Below are 19,335 nucleotides of genomic sequence, written 5' to 3'. Positions count from 1 at the left end.
ATGTGTGAGATGGGCTTAAGCGATCTTAAAAACGATTTTTGCTATGAATTTTCTAACGATTTATTCGTCTCAGTGCTGATCGTTATAAAAACCAAATCATTGCTTCAAAATCGTTAAATGATCAATTGGGCGAATTATCACTTCGTGTAAACGCAGCAGCATACGAACGATTTTTTGATCTTTGCCTGCAATTACACAGAACAATTATCGTTTAAATTCGAACAAGATTGTGATTTTTCGCACAATAATCGTCCCGTGTAATAGGGTCCTAAGAAGCAGAAACCCCCCCGCCACTATGTCTGGAATGGACACCAAACAAAAACCAAACCCCTTTTAGCACAACATGGGGAGGATCAAGAGGCCCAGGATCCCCGATTTGTTTCATTCTAGGGCTTTTAGAACTTTATATCCCTAATTTCTAATTTTAATGATATAAAGGCTTTAACATGTTACTGCTTCAAGCACCAAGATTATTGCAAGCTATAATATATGAGACACATCATGACCATGACCTCTTACGGCCCTATTCCACAGGACGATTATCGTTCAGATTATCGTTAAGTCGTTCGAATCTAAGCGATAATCGTTCAGTTGAATAGCAGTTAACGATTAACGGCCGAACGAGAAATCGTTGATCGCTTAATAAGACCTGGACCTATTTTTATTGTTGCTCGTTCGCAAACCGTTCACATTTAATAAGACATCGTTCGGTCGTTCGCATTAGTGACGAACACAATAGCGTTGACAAGACGACCGCAAGAATGATCATAAGTAACGATTATCGTTTCATGTAAGTGGGTGAACGATTTCAGGTCTTTCGTCTTTGAGATCGTTTATTGTTATCGATTATGCGAACGATAATCGTCCCTTGGAATTAACAATTCATGTTAATAAGAGAACTGACCTGAATAAGACCCTGCAGCAGCATTTACAGGTCGGCCTTTTCATCATCATTTTCCGTCCCTCTGATGGACATCACAGTCAGGTTGGAGGTCACAGCTCGGAGGACAGCGTACGTTCTTCCACGCTTACACAGCAGACCTGCAGGCGGCACATAGTACAGATTATGAGAGACGTAACCTTGGCAAGTATCACCCAAAGACATGAAAATCCAAGTATTCTCTGAAACCCGGCAGCATGACAGGGTTAACCGGGCAAATGAACTATGGTACATTTATCGCTTCATCTGCCCTCATTGCATAATAGGCACTCCCTGCTTCTGCGTTATCACAAGTCCCATAAGAGCTGGAGGGGATAAGAGGAGCAGTGGCTGTTTATGGTTGTAGCGTGTACGAGAGCACTGAATAGTAATGGATTTGTCACTTAACACTTTGCAGATGATTTAAGCTCTGATATTAACATGGGTTGTGCCGAATGACTAACTCGTCTCCGCTACAGCAAAGTTTGACTCTTCTGCATCTATTTAAAGCCTTTGTTCACACCTGAAATTCAACAAAACAATGACCGCAGAATGTCCGGACTGAGGCCGGGTTCACACTGCGTTTTTGCAATCCGTTGAACGTATACGTTTTCTGGAAAAAAACGGATGCAAAAAAACAGACGCAATTGTGTGTCATCCGTTTGGATCCGTTTTTCCATTGACGTCCATTTTAAAGAAAAAACGGATCAAAACGGATGCGTTTTTTTTTTGCGGTGTCGACTATGTTTTTCTGTCTGGTAAAAGTAACCAATTAAAAATGTATACACTGAGCGGATTTCAAAAAACGCAGCGTGAACCCAGTCTTATAAAAGAACTGCTGGGTTCCACCATGGTGTTTATGGCTGGAAAAGTATTGTTATTCTTTACATCGATAATAGAGATGAGCGAACCGGGTTCGGGTTTGAGTCGATCCGAACCCAAACTTTCGCCATTTGATTAGCGGTGGCTGCTGAAGTTGGATAAAGCCCTAAGGCTCTGTGGAAAACATGGATATAGTCATTGGCTATATCCATGTTTTCCAGACAACCTTAGAGCTTTGTCCAAGTTCAGCAGCCACCGCTAATCAAATGGCGAAAGTTTGGGTTCGGATCGACTCAAACCCGAACCCGGTTCGCTCATCTCTAATCGATAATAATGACATCAAGAAAGACAGAGAACTACACTCAGCCTGGCTGTGTCCAGTACTCTCAGCCCGGCTGTGTCCAACACACTCAGCTGTACTGCGTCCAACATACTCAGCTCTGCTGTGTCCAACACACTCAACTCGGCTGTGTCCAGTACTCTCAGCCCGGCTGTGTCCAACACACTCAGCTGTACTGCGTCCAACATACTCAGCTCTGCTGTGTCCAACACACTCAGCCCGGCTGTGTCCAACACACTCAGCCCGGCCGTGTCCAACACACTAAGCCCGGCCGTGTCCAACACACTCAGCCCGGCTGTGTCTAACACACTCGGCTCAGCTGTGTCCAACACACTCGGCTCGGTTGTGTCCAACACACTCAGCCCGGCCGTGTCCAACACACTCAGCCCGGCCGTGTCCAACACACTCAGCCCGGCCGTGTCCAACACACTAAGCCCGGCCGTGTCCAACACACTCAGCCCGGCTGTATCCAACACACTCAGCTCGGCTGTGTCCAACACACTCAGCCCGGCTGCGTCCAACATACTCAGCCGGCTGCGTCCAACGCATTCATCCGGCTGCGTCCAACACACTCAGCTTGGCCGTTTTCAACATACTCAGCTCGGCTGTGTCCAACATACTCAGCTCGGCTGTGTCCAACATACTCAGCTCGGCTGTGTCCAACATACTCAGCTCGGCTGTGTCCAACACACTCAGCCGGCTGTGTCCAACACACTCAGCTGGCTGTGTCCAACACACTCAGCTCTGCTGTGTCCAACACATTAATCCGGCTGTGTCCAACACATTCATCTGGCTGTGCCCAACACACTCAGCTCTGCTGTGTCCAACACATTCATCCGGCTGTGTCCAACACACTCAGCTCTGCTGTGTCCAACACATTCATCTGGCTGTGCCCAACACACTCAGCTCTGCTGTGCCCAACACACTCAGCTCTGCTGTGCCCAACACACTCAGCTCTGCTGTGTCCAACACACTCAGCTCTGCTGTGTCCAACACACTCAGCTCTGCTGTGTCCAACACACTCAGCTCTGCTGTGTCCAACACATTCATCCGGCTGTGTCCAACACATTCAGCCGGCTGTGTCCAACACACTCAACTCTGCTACATCTTATTTCCACATGTTCATATTAAAGCTCGCCGCAGACCAACAATGACCCAGAAGGCAAAGTTTCCAGAACACAATAGTTTCCAATCCTCAAGATGCTGCAGTGCAGAACTTTCTAAGAGCGACCGGTCACCCCTGCGCTCTCTTATATCTGTCGCTAGAAGGGCACAGTCACAGCATGAATAAAACATCCCCCTGGTGATGAAGGAGTCAGCAGTCACCTCTATGTTCTTCACCTCCTATCTGTTCCGCCACCATCACATGCATACTGAGGAAACCAAACAGAAATCCCAGAGGCTGGCACCGAAACGCGTTACCTTAACGGATACGATGCCAGGATCCGTGCTGAGTGAAGAAGAAGAAGAAGTGGTACACGGAGGGCAGAATTTCTGGGATGAATGGAAACAATGGCACATTGTCCTGGCTGAACATTTCTCCATGGTGAGGGAAAGTTTCAGCATTCACCTAGTAGTGGCTGACCCCCCCTCTGCATAGTTGCTGGGAGGCATGTGGCTCCACCGCTCCGCCTCGCTCCACATCCACTGCCGCTGTGTGATCCTCATGAGGAGGATCAGATGATTGTAAGAGGAGAGGAGAGGTGGAGAGAGGCCAGCATGGGAGGCAGGACGTTCCTGTTACTGCTCTGCCAGCTGTGACTGCGCTCATCACACATCTATAGACAGATTTAGAATATTTATATATAGCGCCGACATATTCTGCAGCGCTGTACAAAGGCTGTCCCATTTACATCAATACCTGGCACTAAGGAGTCCCCAAATGTATCTGACTGTATGAGGTCATACATATACATGCTGATGTCATCTTTAGTTGGCTTCATCCACCTTTATAGCTCAGCTTTTCTTAGTATATACAGAGAGTAAGGCCCCTATTCCACCGGACGATTATCGTTCAGATTATCGTTAAATCGTTTGAATCTAAACAATAATCGTTAGGTTGAAATGCAGTTAACGATTAACGTCCGAACGAGAAATCGTTGATCGCTTTATAAGACCTGGACCTATTTTTATCGTTGCTCGTTCGCAAAACGTTCGCAAATCGTTCGCATTGAATAAGACGTCGTTCGGTCGTTCGCTGTAGATACGAACGCAATAGGGAAGAAAAAACGATCGCAAATACGATCATAAGTAACAATTATCGCTTCATGGAAATGAGTGAACATTTTCAGGTCTTTCGCAATAGCAGTCGTTTAAGATCGTTAATCGTTAACGATTATGCAAACCATAATCGTCCGGTGGAATAGGGCCCTATGATCACAATAACGATTGTAGTAACGATCGTATCTAACGACCATCGTTCTGTGTAATATGGTGAACGATTTCAGGTTAACGATAAACAATCTCCTTTGCGGTCGTTTATCGTTAGTCGTTAATCGTTAAAGATTGCTCCGTGTAATAGGACCCTAACCGACTTATCCTTCATTCACATACAATGGTAGTAACGTCCGTTACATGACTACAAACACAGAGACAGCACCACACTTGTCCCTGCAGCATAGTTCCACTGAGAGCTGTAATACTACAGACTACCTAAGCAAAGGAGTGGCGCTGTTTTTGAAAAAAAAAGTAGCAATTTTTTTTGTTTTTTTAAATCCCTTTCAGTGAGTTAGTTAAAAATTCAATATTGGCGATGCACTATGCTGTTTCATTGCTATCGGTGGAACGTACTGTAAATTCAGTACACTGACCCAGACCCCAGACTCAGCGTACAATACAATATAGTAAGAGGCCGGGGTTGGGGCTTGGATTACTAGAGCTGCCACAGCTTGAGGCCATTGAGCCGCGGCAGCCATGGTAATCCAGACCCCAACCCCGGCCTCTTACAAATAGTAACAGTAAGGGGCCAGGGCTGGGGTCTGGAGTCCTGCAGCCTGCACAGGATCTATGCAATGTAACGCCCAGAGAGACAGTACAGAATGACGCGGGACCCTCGCATGGGCTCTACACCATACCAGCTAGCCATAGCTAAATGGTGGGTGCTACATCTGTATTAAATATATCTGGAAGCATATGGTTATGCAGCCTGACTAGGCAGATTGTCCATGCAGATTGAATAGAGACGACTTAAAGGGCTTGATCACCAATAATGTTTTTCTTTCAAATCAACTGGTAACAGAAACTGCCAGAGATTTCTAGTTTACTTCTATTAAAAAATCTCCTCTCCCAGTACTTATCAGCTGCTGTATGTCCTGCAGAAAGTGGTGTATTCTTTCCAGTCTGGAGAACAGGGGAGGTTTTTTATGGGGATTTGCTACTGCTCTGGACAGTTCCTGACATGGACAGAGGTGGCAGCAGAGAGCACTGTGTAAGACTGGAAAGAACACACCACTTCATGCAGGACATAAAGCAGCTGCTTAGTACTGGAAGACTTGAGATTTTTTTTAATAGAAGTAAATTATAAATCTCTGGCACTTTCTGCCACCAGTTCATTGGTGAGAAAAAAAATTGTGAACTACCGCTTTAAATGAATATTCTGATTCTCATAAGCTGATGGCATACAGCTAGAGCACATCTATAACTTTATGACTGGTGAGGACTTAGTTTTATGATCCTAAAAACGAAGGGATCACAGCTGTGTGGCCCATTCACTGTTATTTCCAGCACAGCGGCTCCTGGCCACCCAGCAGTACAGGGGATTAGCAGCATGCTGCAGGTAAGTGAATGGGACTGGATATAGTGAATTTTGCATAAGTAGTGGCCAGGGTGCATTTTGCAATAGGAACCTCAGAAACCCGGCAATGTTCCTTATGCTATGTTCTACTTTCATGTTGGTCCCAAATTCTATCCAAGAGAATTAAAAGGGTTGTCCAGCGAAATTCTTTTTCTTTTAAATCAGCTTGATTCATAGTTTTTTTTCCAGGGACCCTTTAGTGGTAAAAAGGGGTGTGGTTTATTGTGGATGTGGCCTTGGTGGGGTGTGGCCTATCATGGGTGTGGTTTTAAAAATTTCCAGTTAGAATTTACAGTCAAAACAACAAAAAAGGAGCATTACACACCCCAGTATTAGGTCCCTAGTATATTACACACCCCAGTATTAGGTCCCCAGTATATTACACACCCCAGCATTAGGTCCCCAGTATATTACACACCCCGGTATTAGGTCCCCAGTATATTACACACCCCGGTATTAGGTCCCCAGTATATTACACACCCCAGTATTAGGTCCCCAGTATATTACACACCCCGGTATTAGGTCCCCAGTATATTACACACCCCAGTATTAGGTCCCCAGTATATTACACAACCCAGTATTAGGTCCCCAGTATATTACACACCCCACTCAGAGCAGGCTGAGACTCAGAGATAGCATTCTACTTACTGACTGTACATACAGTGGTAGTTTGTACCCATATGATGCAGCTGCACCCCATATTATCATACTACCCCTTCATCCTACTGCTACTCCATCATCATACTACTACCCCCTTCATCCTCCTGCCCTTCCATCATCATAGTACTACCCCTCTAATCCTCCTTCCCCCTCCATCATCATACTACTACCCCCCTTCATCCTCCTGCCCTTCCATCATCATAGTACTACCTCTCTCATCCTCCTGGCCCTCCATCATTATACTACTACCACCTTCATCCTCCTGCCCTTCTATAATTATAGTACTACCCCTCTCATCCTCCTGCCCCTCCATCATCATACTACTTCCACCTTCATCCTCCTCCTGTCCCTTCATCATCATACCAGTACACCCTTCAGCATCCTCTTGTCCCTTCATCTGTATTTAAAACTAAATAAAAGGTATACTTACCTCACCAGTATGGTTCCTCAAGTCCCCCATGGACTCCTCTCCCTGCTCTGCATGAGTGACATCACTTGCACTGGAAGGGGGTGGGGCTTTCCACAATGGGGCGGAGCTTCCCGGGACATACCCGGGACATGGTTTTGCCGAGGCTGTCTCCTCAGGATCGGGACTGTTGGTAACTATGCTGATTTATAAAGTTATATAGATTTGAAATTTCTTTTTAATCTTTTAAATAATCTTTTTACAATCTGACACAGTGCTCTCTGCTGTCTGAGACAGAAACTTTCCAGAGCAAGAAAGCAGTTCCTGTCTCGGACAGAGATGTCAGCAGAGAGCACTGTGTCAGAGTCAAAAGAAAACATCTCCTGCAGGTCATATAGCAGATGATAAGTATAGGAAGACTGGAGATTTTTAAATAGAAGTAAATTACAAATCTATATAACTTTCTGAAAACAGTTGATTTGAAAGAAAAAGATTTCCGCTGGCATACCCCTTTAAGGCATGGACCTCTCATTTGCTTGCCCAATGTCTATTAGACTGCGTGTCCTAGGATAGCATTTCACAGAGTGGAAGTGACTCGTCCTCAGGTTGGGTCTGGGTTTTTCAGTTGAAATACCACACACAAACTGAGGACAGGGGTGGCGCTGTTTTTCTAAGAAAGTTTTTTCTAATCCTGGATAAACCTTTGGGGGAATTACTCATAAGGCAATTCCTCAACATTCCTAACATTGGAACCATTCCATCAAATTTTTACTCCCAATGCAATTAGATAAAAAGAACCATTGATAAAAAAAAAAATATTGGGCCTAAGTTACAGCACTAAAACATGTCTGACCCGGAAGAAAATAGGACTGTTTATACAGATGCCATGAATCCTTACAGGTTGCCATTAGCCGGGCCTAAAAACATAGGGGGAGATTTATCAAACATGGTGTAAAGTGACACTGGCTCAGTTGCCCCTAGCAACCAATCAGATTCCACTTTTCATTTTCCAAAGAGTCTGTCTGCAAGTGAAACATTTCCTAGAACTGCTTCTTTAAAGGTAAAATATATCCAGAAAGCATGCCAAACCTCACATATATTATATACACATATATCTTTTATGGGAGTTGTCCAGTATTACCATCAAAGCATTAGAATATACAATTAAAGGGGTACTAGTTTCAGAAAGTTATATAGATTTGTAATTTACTTCTATTTAAAAATCTCCAGTCTTCCAGTGCTTATCAGCTGCTGTATGTCCTGCATGAAGTGGTGTATTTTTTCCAGTCTGAAACAGTGCTCTCTGCTGCCACCTCTGTCCATGTCAAAAAAGTAGGGAGGCAGGGAGCAGCATAGCAGCTCTATGGCCAGCACTGTTCACCTGCAAACCTGGAGTCCTTGGCTCGAATCTGACAAAGAGCAACATCTGTATGGAGGTTGTATATTGCTATCGGGCTGGTGGGGGTGGCCTTTAACACTTCGATTGAGAGGTTCATAGGTTATTTGGAATTTAGATTGTGAACCCCATAGAGGACATATATGAGTGTTCTGCTATATGTTGCTGCTATATAATTTTTTTTTATAATAACTTGTGTAACTGTAAAGTAACACAGCTGGACCAGATTAATCCTGTTACTGCATATACATTCTAGTTATTAAACATACATTAACAAGCATTTGTGTGCATCTGTTTTGATCCATTTTTCCGTTGACGTCCATTGTAAAAAAAAAAAAACGGATCCGTTTTTTTTAACGGACACAAAAGTAATGTCAGCTACATTTTTGTGTCCGTCAAAAAAAAAACGGATCAGTTTTGTTCTGTTTTTTCTTACAATGGTAGTCAATGGAAAAACGGATGCACACAAATGCATCCGTGTTTTTCATTCGTTTTTTGCAAAAAAAAGGATGAAAAAAAACAGATTGCAAAAATGCAGTGTGAACATAGCCTAACCCGACAACTGTTTCCCCATCACCACAGTCTGCTAGATAAACATTTTCCACTTTCTTCCAAAAACAGCATCAGTCCAGTCCTCAGTATAGGTGAGAATTTTGCAGCTGAGTTCCATTGAAGTGAATGGAGGTGAACTGTAATACCAACCACAACCTGAGGACAGAGGTGACGCTGTTTTTGCAAGAAAGTAGCATTTTCTAATCCTGGATAACCCCTTTAAAGAAATACTGCCTCTCCTCAGGTGGCAGACTGGAATAATAAATGAGATCATCCAACAATGAATAGACGGATGAAAGCTTGCAATAAACAGACGCCTTGGAGGTGGTTTTTAACATGTGTAAATATATGTGAAGGTAATACAAAGAACTAATACATGATTTATTCATCCACATACAAAGGGGCAGGGGACATTCTTTACAAGTGAAGTAGGTTCAGACGTCAATACACAAAAGTGTTCATTACAGCTATAGAAGTGAGACTATGGAACGCCCTGCCCCGAGAGGTAGTAACGGCACATCCAGTCACAACATTCAGGGCTAAATAATATCTAATGACAAATGGCATCAAGGGCTTTATATTATCTAGTATTGAACAATGTATAATGGATCCCAGAATGGATGAACTTGATGGACCTGTGTCTATTTTCAATCTATAGAAACTATATATGTCCCACTGGGTATAATAGAGAGTGTGAATAGGGGACTTTATACTGTATGATTGGCAAACATTGCTGATTGTCACTTTCCTTCCCCTTAAAGGGTCTATCTGGATATTATAATATGATCAAAACACTGGGTAGGTAATAAGTGTCTGAATAAAGGTAATAAACCACTAGAACACCTACTGATCATGAGAATAGGGGGTCTCTTGTCTCCCATGGGAATGGAGCCACGGTTGAGCAGGCGCCCCCCTGTTCTAGTCACTACCTATGGAACTGCCAAGGTTAGGGGAAACAGCACGACTGCTGCTCCATTCACTTAGAGGACAAGTGACCATCGTAGAGAACTCCTTTTAATCAGATACTTAAATGCTATAATTTGTGGCTCACCCCTTAAAGGGAGTAAATGTATTGCACAGGACAACGAGCTGCCAATCAGATGTAACTGAGGTCCCCAGCAATGTCCTAAACTAAGAGGTTCCAGTAAGATTTTGGGGAACATGTATATCCTGTGCACAGATAGAACTGGGAACCATGTCATTGTAGGAGTTCCCCTTTAATGTGTGCAATACAACAGATTTGTATCACATTTTTCTCATCCCCTGCATTGATCTGCCCTATGCACCCCGTCAGATAAAAGAAAAGGAACAGACCTATTGTCAGGTGAAACACGGCCTGTAAAGGGACGTAGAACAGGAGTTCTCTGTTCTCTGGAAGTTGGCACCCATTCAGGCTCTCTCTATTGTTCCTGGGATAAGGGACTTAATCTGTAGTTCTGTGCCCCAGAAGTCTCCTTATGTAAACTGCCTCCAGTATCAATTGTCAATGAATCATTTCCCATTGTTTATGAGTATCTCTCGGATTAAGAAATTGCAGTGTGCTTTATCCAGCCATGAGAGGCAGCACTTACATTAGTGGTTGTCAGGAAATCAACATATTAGAGACTGTGGTTGCAGGGTATTGCCGTGCATGTTTATATGTTAGCAAACAAGTGCCGTAATCCATAAAAGCACAGTCCCCAAAATCTTTACCATGTTTGACGAATAAAGTCGGGCAGATTGTCACCAACTATAATGTCTACATATCTCCCAAGATGTCCATACAACCATATCCTCCAGGATCACCACCATGTCCATGCAACCACAGTCTTTGAAATCTCCTTTAAACCACATTCCTAATCATTCCTATCATATCCATACAACCATAACCTCTAAAATCTCCCCCATGTACATACAACCGTAGTCCCCATCATGCCTATCATATCCATACAACCATAACCTCTAAAATCTCGACCATGTCCATACAACCGCAGTCCCCATCATTACTGCCAATACAGTCTCTAAGATCTCAACCATCTTTATACAACCATGGTCCCAAAGATCCTTACCATGTCCATACAACCCCAGTCTCTGCCATTTTCACCATGTCTAAACGACCAGTTTCCAAGAACTCTATGATGCCCATATAACCACAGTCCTAGAGAACACTACCATGTCTATATAACCTAAAAGCACTAACCGCTACACCATGTCCATAAAACCAGAGACCCCACTATGTCCATATAATCACAGTTCCCAAAAAATCTACAATGGCCATTTAACTACCCTCCCTAGGATCTGGACTATGTCTTTACAGCCACAGTCTCTAATATCTTTTTATATGTCTATACAACCAGAGTCCCTGAGATAAGCGCCCTATCCATACAGCCACGATCCATAAGTTCTCTAATATATCCATACAGATACAACCACAGTCGCCAAGATCTCTAACATTTCTACACAACCTTGGTCTCCAAGATCTGTGTCATGTCCATAAACCCAAAACCCTGGAGATCACCACCATCTCCATGCAGCCACGATCCTTGAGACAGCTACCATCTGAATACAATCACAATCCCTGAGGTCTCCTCCATCTCCATACAACCACAACCCTTGAGATCACCATTTTCATACAACCACAATCCTTGAGGTTGCCACCATCTCCATACAACCACAATCCTTGAGATCACCATCATCTCCATACAACCACAATCCTTGAGATCACCATCATCTCCATACAACCACAATCCTTGAGATCACTATCATCTCCATACAACCACAATCCTTGAGATCACTATCATCTCCATACAACCACAATCCTTGAGATCACTATCATCTCCATACAACCACAATCCTTGAGATCGCCACCATCTCCATACAACCACATTCCTTGAGATCACCATCATCTCCATACAACCACAATCCTTGTGATCACCATCTCCATACAACCACAATCCTTGAGATCGCCACCATCTCCATACAACCACAATCCTTGAGATCACCATCGTCTCCATACAACCACAATCCTTGTGATCACCATCTCCATACAACCACAATCCTTGAGATCACCATCATCTATCTCCATACAACCACAATCCTTGAGATCACCATCGTCTCCATACAACCACAATCCTTGTGATCACCATCTCCATACAACCACAATCCTTGAGATCGCCACCATCTCCATACAACCACATTCCTTGAGATCACCATCATCTCCATACAACCACAATCCTTGAGATCTCCATCTCCATACAACCACAATCCTTGAGATCGCTACTATCTCCATACAACCAAAATCCTTGAGATCGCCACCAGTCCCTATGATCTCCACCAAATTCATTAAGTCTAGTCTCTGAAATCTGCACCATGTCTTGACTTTTACGCAAAATTCCCAAGATCAGAATAAAAAAACACTTCCAGATAAGAGGCAATATACCCCTTTACATGCAGTAAGAGTAATCTCACTTTTTCACAAGTAGGCACTTCCACAAGACACCACACTCCTTGTAGCATTGTGTGTGTAATATGCAGAAGTGGGTATCACCTAGTGTGTGGATTCAGAGCGCACTTTGTGCTTGCAGTTTATCTGAAATGACTGTGCAGGTTTTGAGTCACACCTTGACCGGTGTGACTGTATGTAAATATGACACAGTCTACAAACAGTCATAAAACAATGACCTGGCTACACCGGTTACATCCCCGACATAAATGTTGCCATGTATTCTGTAAGATGATGTACTAAAGTTAAAGGACAACAGGGTGTCCAGCAGGGGCCCACTTTATATAGAAGTCAATGGTACTCATTGTATTCTATATACAGTGCACCCCCTGCTGGACACTCCATAAGAATTACAACTGATTTGTGACGTCACAAATTTTGAGAAGATTTTAACGCTCCATGATCTACTAAATTAAGGGAAATAGCCCTATATGTGCATTTCCCATAATTAATGTACATTAGAAATTTGTCTAAGGTTCCGTAAGTAATAACATATTAAAACATCACTTTAAGGCTCCTTTTACAAACAAGTGATGATCAGCTGGGCCACATATCATGCATGTGACCATTAACATTTATTGTTATCAGTCACAAGACTCCTGTTTATACAGAGAGATTTGCGACCAATAACTATCAATATTTCCACCGGTCAAAAGATCCTACCAGCCGATGAGCTGATTCTGTAGGATGTTGTGCTAAAGGTGCTGGTAGGTTGCACTGGTCATACAATTGTGTAAGGCAATCTACTTTTAAAGCAAACACTCATGGGCCCTAATGCAAGGTCTGTAACCATACTCCCTGCTATCATGTGGCGGATGGGTATCTGGGCACCCTCAAACACACAGGGCCTAAGTGCCTCCATACCTCCCATTTAGCTATGGCTGTCATGGCACTGTCTGCATGATGTCATCACATAACAGAATGACTAATTGGCTCCATATAGACATGGATGATAAACTTTGACCTGTAGCGATAAGAGTAAAGATGAAAGTTGTGACCTCCCGCTATGCTAACAATCATGTGAGCGCTCGCCGCCATCACCAGCAGGAGATGGGGCATAGGAATGGACAGATTTATATACAGCTCAGTAACAGGGACCCCTATGGTTCAATCTCAGGTTAACCCAATAGTCAGGGCTAATATACACTGCAGGCGCTGAAGCAGATCTCACACATATGTGCACTGTATAAACCTATCAGCATTTTTTAAAGGGGAACTCCTTTGGTCTCCCTATTAAATAAACTCTATGGGGGAGATTTATCAAACTGATGTAAAGTAGAATTGTCTTATGGGCCTATTACACGGGTCGTTAGAGGAGCAAACGAGCGCTCTCAGCGCTCGTTTGCTCCTCGTTCCCCGCTCGCTGCCGCCGCTATTCGGCGCGGCTGCAGCAAGCGGGTGAGTGCGGGAGGGGGCGGCGGGGAGCTGCAGGGGGGCTGCCCGGGTGATCGCTGATCGTCCGGGCAGCCCATATGATATAGCAGCGTCTGCTGCCGACGCTCCTATTCAATGGAGCGACGGCAGCAGATCGCTGCTATATCAGTCGCTTGTTTTTCAACATGTTGAAAAAAAAGCGACTGCAACGATCAGCCGACATGAACGATGTCAGCTGATCGTTGCACTCTATTCCACGGGACGATATTGGCCGAATACGAACGATAATCGTTCCGTGGAATAGGGCCTTAAGTTGAAGGTGAACAGAATGATCATTTACATTGTTCTGTGCAGCTGATCAAGAGATATCCTCGTGAATAACATGGACAATAAGTAGTCCTCTTCATTATGTGTATGAGCCTAGTAGTCCTGGATATTCATGAGAAATAGAAAACTCCACCCACCAGCTGTTGATTGGCTGTCATCTATCCATGCTGTGTATAGTCAGTCAACTGTCAATCAGCAGCTGGAGGGCGGGGGAGGGGTGTGGCAAGAATCCTATTCGCCTGCATATTAGGAGAACGGCTTAACAAAATGATGTAAGCAATACACCGATCTGTAAAGCATTTCTGTCACTAGTTTATACTGACCTTATTTAAGTTGATGTTCATCATAAATGTTGCTGATGTCCCACAGAAACTTATAGATAAAGCTGATTTTGCACCAAAGAGGTCCCAAAAAACCAATTCTGTGCTGAAATTTATGTAATCTGTCCATTCCTATACGTCAGCTCCTGCTGGTGATGGCAGCGAGCGCTCAATAATGTTTGCAGCTCTTATTGTTACAGAGCAAAGTTTATCATTCATATCTATATGGAGCCTATTAGTCATGAGACACATGTCTATATGAATATTAGCACATGCCTACATGTCTACATGCAAAATTAGCACAACCTCCTATAGAATCCATAGCAAAATTGATGTCCGTCCAGATGTAGGTGTATTGTATGAGATAAGAAATAAGAAAGGGTTTGCTTTTTCCCTTTAAAGAGCACCACTTTTGTCTGGTGGCCATGTCCGGTACTGCAGCCCCATTCAGATAAACACTGCAATGCATGTTATATACACATTGGGGCAGATTTATCAAACATGGTGTAAAGTGAAACTGGCTCAGTCGCCCCTAGCAACCAATCAGATTCCACCTTTCATTTTCCAAAGAGTCTGTGAGGAATGAAAAGTGGAATCTGATTGGTTGCTAGGGGCAACTGAGTCAGTTTCACTTTACACCATGTTTGATAAATCTCCTCCATTGTGTGTACTGGAAAATTCTACCGCCCCCGGTCTTTCCTTGCACTGCTCTGCATCGTCTCCTGGCTGGGTTATGGCCTGGTCACAAATAACTGCACCTGTTACTGACATACAATATCTTCACAGCAGCACCGCACGGTTTATTACGGTTATCTCTCCTATCTTATAATGTCTCCGGCTTCCTGTTTGCCAGGTGTTCTGGTTTCCTCCCACATTGTAGCAAAGTATCAGATGGTTGGGGGTCCTGAGCATGGCTGCTGCCAATCCATTCAGTCTCTATGGCACTCTCTGAGATAGCTGAGTAGTGATGAGCGAACAAATGTTCATATGTTCGTACGAACATGACGCTAACTGTTTGTGTTCTCCGATCATAAATTATTTGTTTGATGATCGGAATGGTTATAACGATAATTTTTGAACATATTAGAACATGCGAACGTTTATCTTGCGATGTACACCACTGCATAAGTTTCCTCCCACCAATTTGAAAGAGCCAATGAACGTAAGGAGATGGAAGGGCACATCGGGTAATATAGTAGCCATGTTCACTACTGGCATCACTGTGATTGGCTGTACGATTAGCGTCATTACGTGCGTTACGTACATGCTATAAAAACGCGACGCTGAGGAAAATTTTCTCACAGTCTTTCCTGATTTTTGTGCCGTTTAGTAGGGAGAGTGACACGAGCAGGGACAGCATCTGAATTTAATTAGGCAGCAATATTCACAGTGGTAGTCAGTGTAGGGAGGGAGAGCTGACCGAGTAGGGCTTAGAAGGTTGGGAAATTATCAGTGTAGGGAGGATGACAGAATCCAGTGTTAAGGATTCATTTCATAACCCTGTAGTGACCAGGTGTCCATCATAGTCCATCTTGTCCATTATCTTCACATAGTATTTGAGCTTTTCGAGGTCAAAAGGTGAGGCTCACTGGGACATCTTGCTAAGCTGACTGTACGCTGTGGCCTAGCATTCCTTGTGCGTACTGCGCAATACATGTATGCTCATAATTGCGTACATATACACACGGGGGAATAAAAGATACGCTAATGCTGCGCATTTCGTAATTGCTCCGCTATTATGTATTTTACGCTTTGCACCTAATAATCTGTACACACCAAAGTCTTTCAGTACTCATCAGCTGCTGTATGTCCTGCAGGAAGTGAGGGATTCTTTCTGGAAAGCAGAAGAGGTTTTCTATAGGGAATTACTGGAAGACTTAAAGGACAAGTGCCATGAAAAACTTTTTCCCAGTAATTGAAGCACATTACAAAGTTATACAACTGTGTAATATGCTTCAATCACCTATCTGCCTCCCTTCCCTGTCTTTTCCCCCCCTCCACCCAACCATCAGGAAGTGTCCTAACTCACACAGACCTAATTACTGTCGTCACCGTCACCAAGTTCTTCTCTCAACTCCTTCTCCTGTTACAGCAGCCCCCCCCCCCTCCCCTGGCTTGTCAGGTGACTTAGCTTGCTCAGCTCCCATTGGCTGAACAACTGCAAGCCATCACTTGGAGTGGGGAGGGGGGGCTGCTGTAACAGGACCTAGAGCAGCCCTCCTGCTGATGACTCATCCTCACAAGAAGGAGCTGCCTGGTGACGGTGACGACAGTAATTAGGTCTGTGTGAGTAAGGACACTTCCTGGTGGGGGGTGGAGGGGGGAAAAGACAGGGAAGGGATGCATCCTCCTCCCTCTTCATGAATAATCAATGCTGCCCAGCCTCCTGCTCGCTCAGCTGTCAGATTGCAGATCAGTCCTCTGTAGGCAGGTTATCTCTGAAAGAATCTCTCCTCTGTAAGGTGTTGGAGCTGTGGGCTAGGGGTTACTCACTTAACTAGAGACCTGCCAGCAGTTCATTCTCTGGTTCAAATCCCCTGATGGAAATTAAATAGATGTCTTTTTTTTCTCACTATTGTATCATTTTTAAGGCTATGTTCACACACAGTATTTTTGCTCAGTATTTTGCAACCCAAACCAGGAGTGGATTGAGAACACAAAAAGGCTATGTTCTCACACTATTGAAATTGAGCAGATAGCAGTCATTTCATGGCAAATATCGGACATGTTTTTAAAAAACAGTAATTATTTGCCATAAAATGACAGCCATCCACTTAATTTCAAGTGTGTGAACATAGCCTTTCAGTGTTTTCAATCAACTTCTGGTTTTGGTTGCAAAATACTGACCAAAATTACTGTGTGTGAACATAGCCTTAAAAATTATACAATAATGAGGGAAAAAAAGACATCTATTTAATTTCCATCAGGGGATTTGAACCAGAGAATGAACAGCTGTCAGGTCTCTATACAGGTGAGTTACCCCTAGACCACAACTCCAACACATTAGGGAGGAGAGATTCTATCAGACATAACCTGCCTACAGAGGACTGATCTGCAATCTAACAGCTGAGCAAGCAGGAGGCCGGGCAGCATTGATTATTCATGAAGAGGGAGGAGGATGCATGACAAGTGTGGCACGAACAACAACTCTGTGACAGTAGGAGACATAAGATTGTACATAATCCGCTGCACGGAAAATTACCAAAAAAGGCACCATGCTCACTGGGGGCTGCCAGCTACAGCACACTGTCAACACCTTAGGTAGTGCCCGGGAGCTGACGGATTCCCTTTAAATAACACAAATTACAACGTTGTATAACTTTGTAATGTGTGTTATTTAGTGAATAAATGTCGAGCACTGCACTACCCCTTTAACTTACCTCTCCCTGTGCCTCCAAAGCACTGTCTCATGGATTTGGGACTCCCGCCGGGCTCTGGGATCCCGGTCTCTAGCAACGTCACAACCTGGCTGATCTATTGCCCGTTCAACCAATCAATGACTGAGGCAGGAAACCGCTGCAGTTACTGATTGGCTGAGCAAGCGATCCATTAGCCAGGTTGGGCATTTCCCCCCAAGTTTTGATTTGGGGAAAAAGAGTTCCAACAAGGATCCTGGAGCCTGTAATGTGGCACATCGGGGGCACGGGGAGAGGTAACACCTGTTTAGTATGTCCCCCCGCCCCTGCCCGCTACTAATTTTTAAAAATCTCCGGACTTCCCTTTCTGGGGAAAAAAAAGCCATGGAACAAAGAGACTCATAGGTCACAATAATAATCTATACAACTTATATAGAGGCGAGAGGGTGGAAACTGTGCACCGTACTGATAACTGGATCTTGAGCAGAGGCTCAGTGGTTTTCCTGCTCCTCGTGATCTGTGTCTTATTATGTATTATATGACGTTTGCTTGTGGTTATATTATTGGCCTGTAAAGCAGACGTTCTCAGCACAACATCCCAGGGTCATGAAGCAGAAAACATTTTTGTCTTTAAATACTTAAAGGTACGGCTCAGCAATAAGCACAGCTCAGCAATGTCCGATCCAGCAGCTTCACATCTGCTCCGCCCAGGATGCTGCACAATGGGCATTTTCCACTACTAAGCATTTTCCATTGGCAGATCCACCAGTCCCAACGTGTTCCTTGTTAATCTTTAAAGTATCACCTCTCCACCTCCTCCATAATGCTGGGTCATTACACAAAACAAAGGAGTCGTGTCATTTTCTGTCATTTTATCTCGTTACAGTTCTGGTTTATGTGTTATTTAAAGTAAATTTTCATGTTTTATTATCATGTTGTTGTCTGGCTCCAAAACATTTTAAAGGGGTTATCCAGGAATAGAAGAAAAAAAAAAGATTGCTCTTTTGAACTCTGACCTCAAAATCTTTACTAAGATCTTGGCGACTCGGCTGGGCTACTGTCTCTCTGACACATTCCCCCTTTCGAATGGCACGCGCCAGGGCTGCCCGCTCTCCCCACTACTTTTTATTTTATGCATTGAACCTCTGACGGCGGCCATTCGAGAGAATTGGGATGTTAGAGGTGTGTCTATAAGGGGAAAGGAGTCCAAAATAATGCTATTTGCAGACGATGTTCTCCTCACCCTGTCGGAACCGATCATTACTCTTCCTGTCCTTCACAGCCTACTTACCACATTTGTAATACTATCGGGATATAAAGTTAAAGGGGTTATCCAGTGCTGCAAAAACATGGCCACTTTTCCCCCTACTGTTGTCTCCAGTTCAGGTGTGGTTTGCAATTAAGCTCCATTTACTTCAATGGAACTGAGTTTTAAAACCCCACCCAAACTGGAGACAACAGTAGGGGGAAAGTAGCCATGTTTTTGTAGCGCTGGATAACCCCTTTAACTTGTCTAAATCTGAGGCGATGTCCTTAAACCTTCCTGGTTCTACAGTGTCCCAACTGAAATCTAACTTCCTGTACCGCTG

At 43.9% G+C, this 19,335-nt stretch overlaps 1 protein-coding gene across 3 annotated transcripts in view; it reads right to left on the bottom strand.

Annotated features, from left to right (window-relative positions):
• Positions 1 to 19,335, bottom strand: part of ST3GAL5 (ST3 beta-galactoside alpha-2,3-sialyltransferase 5) — a 61,107-nt gene that overhangs the window by 28,377 nt on the left and 13,395 nt on the right. Inside the window, exons 1-2 of one of the 3 annotated variants that reach the window (XM_069977251.1) lie at positions 3,504 to 3,742; positions 905 to 1,041 (exon numbers count right to left, since the gene is read on the bottom strand). In XM_069977251.1, the coding sequence (XP_069833352.1) occupies positions 905 to 954 (50 nt within the window). In that variant the 5' untranslated portion in view covers positions 955 to 1,041; positions 3,504 to 3,742. Of the gene's footprint in view, positions 1 to 904; positions 1,042 to 3,503; positions 3,743 to 19,335 lie in introns of those variants that run through there. The other 2 variants (XM_069977254.1, XM_069977252.1) reach the window with 2 other exon arrangements.

Source organism: Dendropsophus ebraccatus, chromosome 7 (assembly GCF_027789765.1).
Source record: "Dendropsophus ebraccatus isolate aDenEbr1 chromosome 7, aDenEbr1.pat, whole genome shotgun sequence".
Taxonomy (NCBI): Eukaryota; Metazoa; Chordata; class Amphibia; order Anura; family Hylidae; genus Dendropsophus; species Dendropsophus ebraccatus.
This window is presented reverse-complemented; position numbering and strand designations above follow the sequence as displayed.